This window comes from Lipotes vexillifer, unplaced genomic scaffold, assembly GCF_000442215.2.
Source record: "Lipotes vexillifer unplaced genomic scaffold, Lipotes_vexillifer_v1.1 scaffold261, whole genome shotgun sequence".
Lineage (NCBI taxonomy): Eukaryota > Metazoa > Chordata > Mammalia > Artiodactyla > Lipotidae > Lipotes > Lipotes vexillifer.
The window spans coordinates 43,917-59,974 of record NW_006778216.1 but is presented as its reverse complement, the minus strand read 5'-3'; the positions used below and the strand labels follow the sequence as shown (position 1 = coordinate 59,974).

Below are 16,058 nucleotides of genomic sequence, written 5' to 3'. Positions count from 1 at the left end.
CCTGCTGGCCTGAGCAGGATGCACTCTGCGGGGGCTGCTTCATTTTTTCTGGGTCCAAAGCATTTTGAAAATCTGATGAAAATGATAAACTGTCTCTGGATAAAAATGTACACACCAGAGTTTACTTACATCTCCAAGTCCATCCATGGACCCATCTCCAGCCCCCGATAAGAGGCCCTACTCTGAAGAGACCAACCCAGTAATTAGGAACTGCAGCAGGGGAATGTCAATCCTCAGGCTGAGGACCCCCCAAGACTCTCATGGTAAGAAGGGAGGTCTGATTCCTGAAAGCAAGACAATGTGGGGTATGTGGTTTGAGTTTGACTGGCACATGTTATCATGCCCACCCTCCCCCATCATCCAAGCTGCCGACACCAAATCTCAGTCTTCTTTGCATTACTCTGTTAAATCTTTTCAGAGCGGACACAAACCCCTTCCTTCCTTAGCTGCTGGGCTCTGAGTTCTTTTCAAGGTTCAGATTCTTCTTTCTGTTCAGTTCTCCCATCTCTTTTCGACCCTGTCTTTTTGGTAACAGAGGCAGATACACCTGGCACAGAGGACTCGTCAGATGGAGAAGAATGCGAGAGATGGCCGGCTCCCCGAGTGAAGCACCAACCTCTGCAGGAAGGTCCCGAGCCGGCACCTGGGGGAAGCTGCACCCCAAGGCAGAGTCTAACACCCGACCTTGCTCCCTGGCCTCATGGCTCCAAAGCATAATCTGCCATTTCTGTACTTTAAGCTTCGCTCTTGACTAAAAAAGCAGGATGTACTCTGAATGCTCTCCATTTACCTAATTAGGAGTGGCCTCTAACTCTGCATGAGAAATACAGGCTCTATAGGATATGCTAATGTAGTAACCAACTTTAGCACATGGAATAAAAGCAGCTGACCTCTGCTCCCCATCTCTTTAAGGGAGGAAACAAAGAGAAAGATGACCTGTTCCAATTTTAATTGCCTAAAACCCAGATACACATGTTGGGGAAGAGAACGGCATGGGAGAACTGCTTACCCTTAAATGCTTGAACTTAGTTGTAAAAAAATTTTAATAATATATCTTATTTAACCCAATATATCCAAAACATTACTATGTCAACATATAATCACTTTAAAAATTATTAATGTTTTACTTTTTTTGGCCCAAGTCTTCAAAATCCAATAAGTATTTTATACTCGCAGCACATCTCAACTAGGATACTTTATTTTCAGCATTTAAAGGGAAACGTAGTCCTGCCCCAAAATAAAGTTGTGTTTAACCAGAAAAAACCTACACTGCTTCAGCTATAAAGTGAAAATTAATTGAAATGAAATACAATCAGACATTTAGTTCCTTGGCTGCCCCAGGCACACTGGACTGAATCTGGAGAGAAGCAGGAAGTGGGCACTTCTGAACATACCTCCCCCTCCACAGCCTGGCAGGATGTGCTGGTAGCAAACACTGCTGTCACCGCACTGGCTAGGGCCTGCTGGGAGCCACGTTTCTGAGGATGAGATCCCCACCTCACAACAGAAGACCCTCTCCTGCCCTTTGCCATCTCCCTCTCAGCTGCTAGTTCACAGGTCAACCTTCCCCACTCACTGAGCTCCACAGGGACAGGCCTGTCTTACTCACCTGTCCCCCGAGAACCCAGCAGAGCCTACGACCACTTTAAAGAGCAGTGTCTTCCCACCGAGCTTGCACGTACAAGCTGGGTGGGCACTTGCTAGGCACTGGGAGGACAGCAGCAAGACAAGGCCTCTGCCCTCAAAGGGATTACGGCTGAGAGGAGACAGCAGACTTGCAAACACAATAGGAATAAAACATATATAAGGTGTTCGAGCCCTGCTCGGGAAACTAAGACCCCAGAAGCTGCGCGGCATGGCCAAAAAAAAAAAGAGGATAATCCCTCCAGCTCTTTGCCCTCCCTCTGAAATGAGCTGCCTTGGGCTTTTTCTCCCAGGACTGCTGCAATCTCACTGGACTAAGCCGGTCAATGTGGCACTTCCCAAATGCATTCCAGAAAGTCCCTTCCTCAAGGTCTGCCGAGTGAGAAATACTAGACCTGATAACACTACACAGGTCCCTCTGCTTCAGGACTTCTCAGAGCCTTTCCTATGTCAGTGCACACTTACCGATGTACCTCTTGAATCTGGAGCTTGGGGGTCAGGCCAAATCTAGTAACGTGCTATCTCTCACCCTTGTTTGACAGGGAATGCTTTGCACAGGCACATCCTTAAACTACTATTCTATGGAACACAGTGTGGGAAGCACAGGTTTGAGTATTTCCTATGTAAATTCTAGCAACAAGCACTATGTCCCACAGAGCAGTGTGTTATAGTCCAGTTATCTAAACCGGAGTTCCCAGAGCTTACAGCAACACAAAACTTTCCAAAGGGGAAGAGGGAATAAATAGCTTTAAGATGATCAATTTCTGGAACTTGACTTCCAGACATACTTTTCCCTAAAATCGACCTGTCCACGAAAGCCTGTGGTCAAGTCTCCTTTCCTATCCCCCCTTCTTCCATCTTACAAAAGAAAGGCACAAAGGGATGGAAACAAGCCCTGTGTCTCTCCTCCCCACTGGCCTGCCCCAGCCCTCACCTGCGCTGGGAGCTGGACTATAGTCCGACAGGCACCAAGACCACAGCACATTCAGGTACGTATTGGACGACTAGAATAGAGAGCCTAAGGGACTTCCCTGGCGGTCCAGTGGTTAAGACTTCACCTTCCAGTGCAGGGGGTGCAGGTTCGATCCCTGGTAAGGAACCTAAGATCCCACATGCCTGGCAGCCAAAACACCAAAACACAGAACAAAAGCTATACTGTAAAAAACTCAATAAAGATTAAAAAAAAAAAGAATAGAGAGCCTACACCCCTGCTTCCCTCCCCTGCTCCAGGCTCTCTGTTAGTCCGTTCCTTCTGGATTCATCTTTCTCAAAATGCTATTTGCATCTTGTACTTCCCTGCTCAGAAATCACACTGGCTCTCCCAGCAAACCTAAACACCTTGGCCAGCATCCAGCCTCCTGCATTCAGTCCCTTCCATCCTCGGCTCCACCACATAACTTGCGCTCCCGTCAGGGAGTCTCTTGGACTTTCTGCGCCTGCCTTCATGCTCCCCCAGCGCTGGCACCTGCCTGGAACACCCTCCGACCCTTCCTCCAAAGCTTGCTGCCCAGTCCCGCTCACTTAATGAGGCCATGTCTGTCAGTCCACACTGCTGCCCATCTGGGATTTTTTTTTTTAATTTTTGGCCGCACTGCACAGCACGCAGGATCTTAGTTTCCCAACCAGGGATCGAACCCACATCCCCTGAAGTGGAAGCACAGGATCTTAACCACTGGACCGCCAGGGAAGTCCCCAACTGCTGCCCGTCTTAAGTGGGTTCCTCTGACACCACACCACGTGGCCCTAAGCTGCAGTGTGGTAACTTGAGTGCGTTTTGCAGTTAAGTTTAACCCCAGCTCTCTGGTTGTGTAAACTTGGGGAAGTTATTTAACCACTCTGAGCCTTCGTTTCATCTGCAAAATGGGAATATCAAATACACCAAAGGATTATAAAAAGAGGTGAAATGAGACCATAGTGGGCAGCCAAATTAACAATAGTCACTAGAATATAAGCTTGATAAGAGTGAGGATTTCTGTGTACCTTATATGCTGATGTACCTTGAGGCCTGATCATGACACACATTCAATAAATACTTGGTAAATTATATGACTGAAAGAATGAACAAACAACAATGTACTTACTCATCTGATCTAATCTATTCATAAACTCTTAATGTAGGCATGATTATTTTTCCCATTTTATAGAGGAAGAAGCTGAGGCCTTGCACAGGCAGGAAGTAACAGAGCCAGGATCAGAATGTAGGCAGTCTGGCTCCAGGACACAGGGTGGGGTTCTCTGCTGTGACTGTCCCTTTCCTAATTAGACTCACCTTCAAAAAAAGTTGTATCAGAATTGGTCTGTTTCTCTGGCCTGCTTCCCACCGCACCAGGCACGCAGTAATCACCCAAACTTGGCTGGCAAAAGCCAAGAACACAGGACTCTAAACTTTGCATTAAGCCAGGTACCCCACGAGAGGGTCTCAGGGAGTGCGAGGCTACGGTGTGGTCTTACCTTGCCCTTGAACAGGATCACTGGGCAGACAAACCGTCCTCTGCACCTGGCCGTCTTGCTGCGGTTGACAAGGTCCTGCAACTTGCTCACCTGTACAGTGCTCTGAAACCTAAAAACGGGCAAGAGAGGTAGGTCAGTCTGCTTCTGCGTGAGTACTGTGTGCCCCATACTAGGGTTGTGTGTGTGTGTGTGTGTGTGTGTGTGTGAGAATTTCACTCCAGATTTAATAAGTGCTCAGATTCCTAAATTCTAGATCATGGACATTCTAAGCTTTTCAAGAAAAGAAAAAAATGCTATATTATAGATACTAAAATGGAAGTCATCCTGATTTCAAAACCTTTAAGATTAAAAAAAAAAGTCAGCTACTCTGAAGACATGGTATTTAAAATACAGAAACACATATAGCAAACTGAATGTTGATTATATCTAGGGTGTTCAGTATCTTACTCCAAAAGTAAGACAATACGTGTGCTGGGGACCCTCAGGAAATCATGGGGCCATTCTTGTCATCTTTCAGAGTGCAGGATAAGATGAAGGTTCACATTTCACACGGCTATGAGCCTCTGATACCTCCCCAACGTTCCAGCTACCTCTAACAGTCCAAAAAGCCAACAGGGGAGGGAATGCTGGAGCAAAGGCAGTGAAAGAGAAGCTATTTGTGGCGTTGAGAAGCACAGTAGTTAATGCACTGGGTTTAATAAGTGAGCTTCTAGAAGATGAAAAAAATACATTTAGAAATGAGCTTAAGCAACTCACACACATGAAATCAGGTCACATCAGCTGACCCCTAAAATAAGGGTCTACTCTCATAGCTTCACCCATTGATTCTTTTCTTCTTTTAAAATTTCTTGGCCCCGCTGAACGGCATGCGGGATCTTAGTTCCCTGACCAGGGTTTGAACCGACGCCCCCTGCGGTGGAAGTGCAGAGTCTTAACCACTGGACCACCAGGGAAGTCCCCACCGTAGATTCTTAACAAAAGACTCCACATCAGCCAGTCAGAGCTTCTGGTTGCAAGAGGAACAGGAGGCAGGAATGTTCAAGAGTGGGAAGCTATCCCCGCCATGCAGAGTAACGCAGGGTGACACAAGAGAAGGGAGGGAAGACACTCAAGGGCCCTCCTTACAAGGGCTGAGCTTCCAGGCCGAGTCCAAGAGGGCGTTCATTCCTTCTACATCCCAGTCGTGCTAGCACTGCCGTGTCACTGCACAGCATGTGCACACAAATAATTGTTTCAGAATGAGTAAGTTCACCAACTCTTACACATCTGTGGTACCCTTTTAAGCATATCTGGATGCTGCTGGCACCAATAAAAATACAGTCTTTTAAAAACACTGCTGATTTCTTAGTAGCCTTCATAGATATATTCTCAAACCCGTTACTAATAAAATAACTACTATCAAGTGAAGATGTGAAATTGAAGTTAAACGGCGGTCTTCAAATAAAAACCTGGACCAAGAGTTTGGCGATAATGGAAAGAGAACAAAGGATAAAATAAGAGGACTTATACTTCCTATGGTGTATTTTTCTGTAAGGTCTGATTTAAGATTTTTTTTCATTTTTATTAAACATGTTGTTTTAAATCACAGAATTATTACATCCTTACCATAACCAATTCAAACAACAAAGAAGTGACTACATGTTATTTTTACGATCAAGATTTTTTTCCTTTTTTGATGGAAGGTGGAAGGCTGGGGTGCCTCTTCAAGGTGCCTGTAGGATGGCACAGGCCAACCAGCCAGGTCCTAGAAAAAATATGGCTCACTAAAAACTAAGTTCTGCCACCTTCCCCTCACTCAGGTTCTCTATGAAATAAAAAGGCACCTCAGGGTTTCCCTGGTGGCACAGTGGTTAAGAATCCGCCTGCCAATGCAGGGGACACGGGTTAGAGCCCTGGTCCGGGAAGATCCCACGTGCCGCGGAGCAACTAAGCCCGTGTGCCACAGCTACTGAGCCCACATGCCACAACTACTGAGTCCATGCGCCTAGGGACCGTGCTCCACAACAAGAGAAGCCACCGCAATGAGAAGCCCATACACAGGAACGAAGATCCAATGCAGCCAAAACATTAAAAAAAAAAAAAAAAAAAAAAAAAAAAAAAAAAAAAAAAAAAAAAAGGCACCTCAGAATGAAACAATGGCCTAATTAAACTCAGATGCCAAGATAATATAAAACTGAGCACACACAGTACTGCTCACAGTAGTCTCCCTCCCACCTTTTGGTGTCCTCCGTCCATTTGCACAGATGTGGTCAGCACCATCTGTTTTAACCGACTCTCACGGAGCTCACTCCAGCAGCTCTAAAAGCCTTGAAACTGCATTTGATCCTCCCAGGCTGAATCCTTCCATTCAGCAAACTCTCCACAAAACTGAGGGAGAGAATATGCCAGCATTTCCCTCTTAGAGGCTCTGGGCAGTCTTATCATGTGAAGGAAGGCAACTTTTTCTTGTTAGGCTAGCTGGTGCCTTATTTTCCTGGGTCCCCTACTCAAAGAACCAATTCAGTTTCTGTTCTCAGTGGTTCCTGTTTTTATTTTTATCTCTTGGCCTCAGAATCTTTCCCTTACTGTGCTAAGCACTGGGCTGTGTCAGGTACCTGATACTCATATTTGAATGAATGAAAGTGAGCTTGTGTATTTATGTCTGTCTTGTGGGACTGAGCCCTTAACCTGTGGGATCTAATGCTATCTGTAGAACACAAAGCTGGTGTCTGAAAGTTAGTGGAATGGGAGAACAACCCTCCCACCCTACGCTCACACACAAGTTGGAATTAGCAAGTGCAGAACTTTAACCACTGTCTCCCAATGCTTCACCTGTACTTGCCCTAATTCTGGCCTTTGTTACAGTCATTGCTCACTGATTGGTCTGTGTTAGCCACCAGATCTAAAGGTAGGGACTTCATCTCTCTGGTAGGGCCTGCAACTAGACCCCTGGGGTCTGTCTCATGGCAGCAGTTTGCCTTGTTGACAAACTCATGTCTTCGTCGTTCAGAGATCCCCACCCAGGCTTCTATTCCCAGATACGGGCTCAACTGGGGAGGTGGGTTTCAGAGGACCAAACCACTTCCTGAATCCAGTTCTACCCTGTGTAACTCAGTCTAATTAGTGTCATATTAACACCAAGTCCAGGCATGTGTAAAGAAGCAAAAAGTTCTACTTCTTCCCACCTGAACATGCACATACTCCCTTCTCTTTAACAGGCATCGCCCACTCAGTATCACTTCGAGGCCTTGCAAGAAGTGAAAAGTAAAAACAAAGTCCACGGGACTTCCCTGGTGGCAGAGTGGATAAGACTCCATGCTCCCAACGCAGGGGGCCTGGGTTCAATCCCTGGTCAGTGAACTAGATCCCACATGCGTGCCACAACTAAGAGTTCACAAGCCACAACTAAGGAGCCCACGTGCCACGACTAAGACCCGGCACAACCAAATAATAAATACAAACAAACAGGGCTTCCCTGGTGGCGCAGTGGTTGAGAGTCCGCCTGCCGATGCAGGGGACACGGGTTCGTGCCCCGGTCCGGGAAGATCCCACATGCCGCGGAGCGGCTGGGCCCGTGAGCCATGGCTGCTGAGCCTGCGCGTCTGGAGCCTGTGCTCCGCAATGGGAGAGGCCACAACAGTGAGAGGCCCGCATACCACCAAACAAACAAAAAACAAACAAACAAAAACAAACTCCACAACTCCTCTAGGGTTAGGGATACACTGCAGTGGCCCTAGCCTGGGTGGCTAGACCCCGCTAGGCAAGATGGGAGCGCCGTGGTGGTGACAGAAAGAAGAGGCAGTCATACAAGTGCTCTGATCTACATCCAATTCCTTTTCCCAATACATTCTTTTTTCTCAGTGCACCCTACCAGGACCTCATTACAGGGCACACTTATAGATCTCCCATTTTACTCCTCCACTTGAAAGGCTTCTCTGGCTCCCTGTGGTTCCCAGGCTATAGCAAAGGTGAGACTCATCTAGGGAGCTCTCTGAGGCACAGATTCTGGAAATTGTGATTCAGGGGCCCTGGAATCTGTGATTTCAATGAGTGCTCAGGGGGTACTAGCCCAATAACCACTAACACCCACAAGTCCACATGCCTGATGATCAAGACCATATACAAGCTGGTCCCTAACAAAGGACATTTCAGGGACACCCCTACTCATCCTTCCAAATCCAGCTGAAAGGTCTCCCCAAACACACACCAGGAAGAATCCACCCTTCTCCCCAGTTCGTCTACAGCAGTGCTTCTCAAACCTCCAGGTGCATACGAATCACTGGGCCATCTTGTTTTGCTGTGATTTTGATTCAGTGGCTCTGGAGCCCAAGACTCAGAATCTCTAGCCGTTCCTGGGTGCGCTGATGCGCGCACTGTGAGCAGTGATGGCCCGCTGCACTTTGCAGCACGACTCTACCATAGCACTCATCATCACAGTGCTTCCACGGGGCCAGGCTTTCATGGATATTGTTGGCAACAGCTTCTGGAATTCCCTTAAAATCAACAGAAGGCAGGGCGCCTAGGGGAACAAACTTTGAGATCAACAAAAAGCACTTCCTAGAGCATCAGTGATTATTTATCAATGTGAAACAACTGCTACCATTTACTGACTGCCTATGGGCTGCATCCTGTGCTGGGTGCTCTGTGTCTGCTCTGGTGTGAACTGTTACCACACACAAAGCATTCGGGCCTTGGGAGGCCCTCAATAAATGGTAGCTCTTATTTCTAATTCTTACAGCACACATGTCAGGCTTGGAATAATCCTGTTTATCAGCAGGAACTGCAAAAGCCACTTTTCTAAATAGAGGTGGAAACTGATGAGGAAACTAAGAGACAAAGAGGTTCAGTGCCTTGCCCAAGTTAGTTACACAGCCAGCAAGCAAGGCAGCCAGCACGTATGCTGACCTCAGGCTCTTAACCTCTACATACGGTAAGTGCCCTTCCACATGTTGACAAAGCATACCTCCCACTTGCTCTCTTACAAAAAGAGAAAAAAACAGAACAGAAAACACTGAGGTTCAGAGAGGTGAGCTGTGAAGTCAGCTGTCTCAGGACAATGAGCTATAGGGTAGGAGTAAAACAGGAGGCCAGGGCTGTGACTCCCAACCCCTCCTTCTATGCTGTGCTACTCTGCCAATCTAAGATGTGAAACCCTGAAGAAAACAAAGAAGCCAATGAGGCTTGAAACCTGGGAAAAGTGAGCCTGCTCCACCCAGCTGCAGACTTTCCTAACCCTGGGGATGAGCTTGTCAAGGCCTTCCCAGATGGGCACGCTTTGGTTACATGATGCTCACGTGTCTTTCTCCTTCTCAGAACTCTCATACTCCAGGAACACGATGTGCTGGGGGTAGTGGCCGCAGATATCCCCATTCACATTTTGGATCACGCTGTAACAGTAGTCTCGGCCAAACAGCTCCAGACACCTCTTCTCAATGCGCTCAACCTGCACAGAGGAGGAGATCTGAGCATAAAGAAGATCCTGGCGTTCGGAGAATTAGGCGGTTCCTGACCTGGAGAGGTCTCTGGGAATGACAATGTGCCTCTGTGATTGTAATCCAACACCAGGAAAAGACATCTTGCTAGATCACAGGCCCTAAACGTGTGCTTCATGAACCCACATGGTAAACTCTGGGAGAGACTCTGAACCCCTCAATGTGGTGGTGAAACTGTGTATGATAAACATTTGAAGAGAGGTTGACACCTTTCATTAGATTCTCAAAGGGGTCCACAATCCATAAAATATTAAGAACCCCTGCTCTAAGTTACTTGATTTTATTTCTAATATATTTACTTATTTTTATTTTTGGCTGCATTGGGTCTTTGCTGGAACACACGGGCTTTCTCTAGCTGCGGCGAGCAGGGGCTATTCTTTGTTGCAGTGCGCGGGCTTCTCATTGCGGTGGCTGCTGCTCTTGTTGCACAGCATGGGCTTCAGTACTTGTGGCTTGAGGGCTCTAGAGTGCAGGCTCAGTAGTTGTGGCGCACGGGCTTAGTTGCTCCGCGGCACGTGGGATCTTCCCGGACCAGGGCTCGAACCCCTGTCCCCTGCATTGGCAGGCAGATTCTTAACCACTGCGCCACCAGGGAAGTCCCTCTCCAGGTTACTTTAACCGGCACTAATCCATTATCTTCCTTTGGCTCCAGATTCTTCCCCATTCTCCAGCCACAGACCAGTACCTAGAAGCTCTAGTTAGTGTAATGAGTAAAAGATGCAGACAAAGCTGTCTCCTTACACGCAATTTGCTTATGATATAGAAGGAACACCTCCCTTAAAATTGCTCGTTTTGCTCAGTTCAGGGAAAGACCCACCAGAAGAACGACATAAAACCTGTAACATCTCAACAAGCCTGCAAAAGATCAGAAGTTTAGGGCCAGGTGGAGTGAGTCAAGTATAACTTTTTACAATCCTAATCTTCAGGGGTGTGTAAGAAGGAAGGGGGCCCAGCAAAACTGACCCTCTAGCCACCCAAAAGACTAGTGTGGAGGGAAAAACTCACAAGAATTAGAAATCCTCAAATTTCAAGGGGCATGTGTATCATTAAGAAGCCTATTAGAAAATACAAATTCCAGATTCCCACCCTCAGAAATTCTAACCCAGTAGGACTGGGTGGGATCAAGGAACCTTTATTTTTAACAAACACCCCAGATGATGCTGAAACAGGTGGTCCTCAGGCTAAGCTCTGAAAAATACTCGGTCATTTGGAGAGTGGGGGAGACCCATCATTACTAAAGTCTTCCCTGCATTACTTCAGACTAGCAGATGCCAAGTGCAGTAAGTCCTAGCATAGGTAACCCCTGGAGCCAAACCAGAGTTTCATGGCCTGGGAGGGAACAGAATTCCATTGGAAAACCTGATGCTAAACCTGCCAAAACCACGTGGGGAATGAAAGATGGCAGGGTCGGCAAGATTCCCATCAGACTACCAGGCAATGCCTAAGATGGGAATGGCCTGACCAGACTGGAAGCCTTCCAGGTCTAGCAATAAGGAGACTGAAGGGAATCCCAAAAGTAGAAAAAAAGAGAAACTAAGACTTGTTTTTGACAAAGGAACAGAGGGAGTATGAGTTGCCTTCCTGCTTTATGGGGGAAGGAAAGGGATGGGCCTAATTCTAATATCATGCTGAGACTATACAAGGGGGCAACACACTCGGTTTATCTCTCGGCTCCATTCTGCCCCACCCCTCCAGCCCCTTCACTCTGATCGCTGACCTGGATAAATTCTCTACACTTCAAAAAATCTAGACATGAGGGTTTCTGTCCCCAAATCTAATGCATGGGAATAACCCTCCTCAGCTCCTCTTCTCTAATCTCTGAACAAGGCCACTCAGCGCTAATCTTTGACCTCCAAACCCTTCTGTCTCAAACCAAAACGTCGTCCTTCCTTGGCTTGGCTCGTTCTGAGCTCAGTTCCTCCTTTTCGGTTTTTAAACCCGACCCTTACTCTCCGGGTCCAGACACTGGGCACTTCCCTCTCTCTCTGTCCTATGACCCCTGACCTCAGCAACGTCGCAAACCAGGGACCTTCTCTTTCTGCTCATCGCGCCTCCGGACTCACCTTAGAGCCTCCTGTCCCACTGCAGTCCTTGGCCCGGTACTGAGTCCGGGAGAACTCCTCCAGCAGCTCCCCGAGCCCCGGCTCCTGCGGCTGTGCGGTGCCTGAAGAAGCCGAGGACCCCGCCGAGGCGGCGGCGGCGGCCCGAGCGCCGGCCATGGCCCAGCCCCGCGTCCCTTTCAGCGACCTGCGTCGCCCTCAGCGCGGGCCGGCCCGGTTCATGGCACCTGGGGGCACCAACTCCGAGTCCTGAACCTCTGGAACCGCCTCGGCCGCCTCCTTCGCTTTCCACTTCCGGCCCCGCCCCACCCAGCCGGATGTTTACTCCAGAGCTGGCCAGTCGAAGCCCAGGACTCGCGCCCTGCCCCACGATTACCTGCCCACTCCCGACGCGGAGCGGTCCAAGTGGTCTCCGGAGAGGGGACCGCGGCCGCTCTCAGAAACCTCGTGCTCCGCCCCACCGGGTTTTCCCTGGGAAGCCAGGCTAAACCATTGGGGCTGCGGGGGGTACAGCGCGGGACTAGGGGGAAGGAACCACGGGAAAGAACCAGCCGAAGAGTGGAATAAACCATTAACAGGGAGAGGAGGCGGGAACTCTCGGAGGCACCTAATTAGTGTTGGCAACCATAGTAATGACAATAAGTAATAATAAAACAGCATTTCGTAAGGCACTTTGCTTGCATTGCTGCTCACAGCCGTCCCTCTGATTATAGTGCTGCAATAGTCAACCCGCTCTATTGAAGTAAGCGCGGGTCATGACTGGCTCGAAATTCTGTGATTAGAAAGCCCCATGTTATTTTTCTTTTTTTCTTAATGGAGTGTGCCAAACATTCACAGAAATGGAGAGAATAGTATAATGAACCCGCATGTGTCCATTAGCTTGTTTCAATAATCATCAACATACGCCAATCTATCTTGTTTCATCAATCTTTGCCCCATCTAATAGTATTATTTTAAAGCACATCTCATTATTTAATCTGTGAATACTTCAGTATTAATCTTCTAACAGATTAGTACTGTTAAAAAATGATTAAGGAAGAGAATTTAGGTGTTAAACATACTCTAACACTTCATGAAGCCACCACTGTTTGTTCCCAAGGGTCCAAAGAACTGCAACATGGGACTGAAGGCAGGACACTTTTATAGGATAAAGAATAAGGAACAAGGAAGAAATGGGAATTCCCTGGCGGTCCATTGGTTAGGACTCTGCGCTTTCACTGCTGAGGACCTAGGTTCAGTCCCTGGTCAGGGAACTAAGATCCCTGCAAGCCACCTGGCGGCCAAAAAAAAAACGAACATGGAAGAGAAAAACAGAAAATGAATAAAGAACAAGAACGTAATTATAAAGCCCAGAGTTTGGGGATTGGCTGACTAGATATACTGTGTTTCTGGTCAAGCAGAACATTTACAGAGACACCAAAGTTACTAAGTTTTGCTCTCTTGCTGTGGCACTCTGGGCAGGAGTGGCTCCATCTTTGGCCTAGAAATTTATTTCAGTAATTCTCCCTTTTCTCATCCTCTTGACCATTCAAGAGGTTTGGTCAAAAATATCAGTACTAACATGACCCTCAGTCACCATTGCTGCTTCTGCTCTCAGTGTAGCATTCACAAGAGGTGATGTCAGGCTTGTATTCTTGGCCCTGGTTCCGTTCTTCTGTTCTCTTTGGTCACTTCAGTCAGAGAGAGACCATGTGTTGGCTGGTCAGTGGCTGCCCACATGCCTTTAAAACTTTTGAGAGAACCCAGCTTATCAGGGAGACAGTAATAATTACTAGCAACAAAACAATGTCCATGGTTTGGAGAGTACTCCTGAGCCAGGGTCCCCATGATCCAAACCAGCTAGAAAACTGGGGACACTGCTTTAAGCCAGTTGGCCTGTTTATGTATTTCGTGTAACTATGTCTCCCCACCCCAGAAATGATTACGCAGGGAGCTTGTTCTGTTGAAACTGAGGTGTTATAAATCAGGCAGAAGTTTGTGACGGGAAGAGAGAACTACAGGATCACCAGCGTCCAAGCCAGTCCAACAGTCAGTTTACCCTTCTTTGCAATGGTCTGAGGTAGGTCAACAGTTATCTTTCCAGGCTAGAGCAAGCCAAAAGGTGGAGAAGAGAATAATAAAGACCTTCATGATGTAAGAATTAGGAAACGGATGGTCAGAGAAGGAAGGAAGAATGGAAGGAAATGCTCTTAATCTGACTTCTTGGGAGGAAACAGTCTACCTCACTGTTGCCTAGTTCTCTTCCTCGTCAATTGGATTTTGAGGTCTTTGGCATTTAAACAGGGCCATATGTCAGGTGGGGTCTTCTTCAGTTGTGAAACATGTACCCAAATTTTTTTATTTGTTTGTTAGTGTTAAATTTGGCTCTTTTATTTTGCTATATATTTTTATTTATTTATTTATTTATTTGGCTGCGCCAGGTCTCCGTTGTGGCACGTGGGATCTTCGCTGTTGCGTGCAGGATCTTCGTTGCAGCATGCAGTATCTTCTAGTTGCGGCATGCGCACTCCTAGTTGTGGAACGTGGGATCTAGTTCCTGGACCAGGGATCGAACCTGGGCCCCCTGCAATGGGAGCACGTAATCGTAGACCCTGGACCACAGGAGAAGTCCCTGTACCCAAGTTTTCACACCTTGTAATTCGACAGTGATGTTAGCGGTCAAGAACACTTGGTAGGGTCCTTTCCAGGAATCTCACTTTTGCAAAAGCATCAAATTAAAACAATAATTGTAAATGACAACGAACTTTAAAATGCCCATGGTTGGAGATCTGATGAGAATTCATTGTAATGGAATTGACAAGGAAATTTGGTTATTTCTGTGACACCCAACGTTTTTAAGACGATAACTAGGAATCTGGGAAGCTGAGGCCCATTGGGTAGCTAGAAGGGCAAAGGACTGAGCTGAAAAGCCATACTTCCCTGTTAACATCCTGTGCTCGTGCCGAGGGGGAAATGGTGGCTTTCTGTATCCTCCTGCACACTGGACAGAAGATATCCCTGATTGGACTGGGCACCTGGAAGAGCGAGCCTGGCCAAGTAAAAGCAGTTATTAAGTATGTCTTGAGTATAGGCTACCGCCACATTGACTGTGCTATCTACGGCAACGAGACTGAGATTGGGGAAGCCCTGAAGGAGGATGTGGGACCTGGCAAGTTGGTGCCTCAGGAGGAGCTATTTGTGACTTCCAAGCTGTGGAACACGAATCACCACCCTGAGGATGTGGAGCCTTCCCTCCGGAAGACACTCGCTGACCTCCAGCTGGAGTATTTGGACCTGTACCTGATGCACTGGCCTTATGCCTTTGAGCGGGAGACAACCCCTTTCCTAAGAATGCTGATGGGACTATACGCTATGACTCCACCCACTACAAGGAGACTTGGAAGGCTCTGGAGGCACTGGTGGCTAAGGGGCTGGTGAGGGCACTGGGCCTGTCCAACTTCAGCAGTCAGCAGATCGATGATGTGCTCAGTGTGGCCTCTGTGTGCCCAGATGTCCTGCAGGTGGAATGCCACCCATACCTGGTTCAGAATGAGCTGACTGCCCACTGCCAAGCACGTGGCCTGGAGGTGACTGCTTGTAGCCCTCTGGGCTCCTCTGAGCGTGCTTGGCGTGATCCTGATGAGCCTGTCCTGCTTGAGGAGCCAGTGGTCCTGGCACTGGCTGAAAATCATGGCCGGTCTCCAGCTCAGATCTTGCTCAGGTGGCAGGTCCAGCAGAAAGTGAGCTGCATCCCCAAGAGTGTCACACCTTCTCATATCCTTCAGAACATCCAGGTGTTTGACTTCACCTTTAGCGTGGAGGAGATGAAGCAGCTGGATGCCCTGAATAAAAATTTGCTATTCATTGTGCCCATGCTTACGGTGGATGGGAAGAGGGTCCCGAGAGATGCAGGTCACCCCCTTCAATGACCCATATTGAGACCACAGCTTCCTGGCTTACTTTTCATCTCTCCAGCTATAACGTCCTGCCATCCCCAGAAAGGAGTTAATAAAGCCATTGGAGTATCCATCCAAAAAAAAAAAAAAAGATGGTAACTAGGATTATAGCTTGCATATCAGATTTTAAGGAATTTTATATAAGTTCTGGAACACTTATGTTAATAACATACCCACACAAAGATAAGCTAAAGTTAAACATCACCTCTTATTTGGCAATGTTTTCTTTGTAATTTAACATATCAAATAAGCCTAATTAGCTTCACATTTCTCTTTTTATAAGGAGAGAGAACAAATATATACTAGGGGCCCTTTGGAAAATCCCAAAGTTGGCCCCAGATCAAAAAAAACGTCATTTAGAATTTGATTTTGGGAGGTTCCCTGGGTGGCGAAGTGGTTAAGAATCCACCTGCCAAGGAAGGGGACACAGGTTTGAGCCCTGGTCCCACGTGCCGCGGAGCAAGTAAGCCCGTGAGCCACAACTACTGAGCCGCGTG

The 16,058-nt window shown here is 47.6% G+C and overlaps 1 protein-coding gene and 1 pseudogene across 3 annotated transcripts in view; one reads left to right on the top strand and one right to left on the bottom strand.

Annotated features, from left to right (window-relative positions):
* MTMR14 (myotubularin related protein 14) overlaps positions 1 to 11,949 on the bottom strand; it is a 43,678-nt gene extending 31,729 nt beyond the window's left edge. For all 3 annotated transcript variants that reach the window (XM_007451518.1, XM_007451519.1, XM_007451520.1), the window contains exons 1-3: positions 11,630 to 11,949; positions 9,369 to 9,517; positions 4,096 to 4,204 (exon numbers count right to left, since the gene is read on the bottom strand). In XM_007451518.1, coding sequence (XP_007451580.1) covers positions 4,096 to 4,204; positions 9,369 to 9,517; positions 11,630 to 11,785 — 414 coding nt within the window. In that variant the 5' untranslated portion in view covers positions 11,786 to 11,949. The remainder of the gene's footprint in view (positions 1 to 4,095; positions 4,205 to 9,368; positions 9,518 to 11,629) is intronic.
* Positions 11,950 to 14,482: 2,533 nt separating this feature from the next.
* On the top strand, positions 14,483 to 15,534 carry LOC103082292 (alcohol dehydrogenase [NADP(+)] pseudogene; annotated as a pseudogene).
* Positions 15,535 to 16,058: the final 524 nt, after the last annotated feature.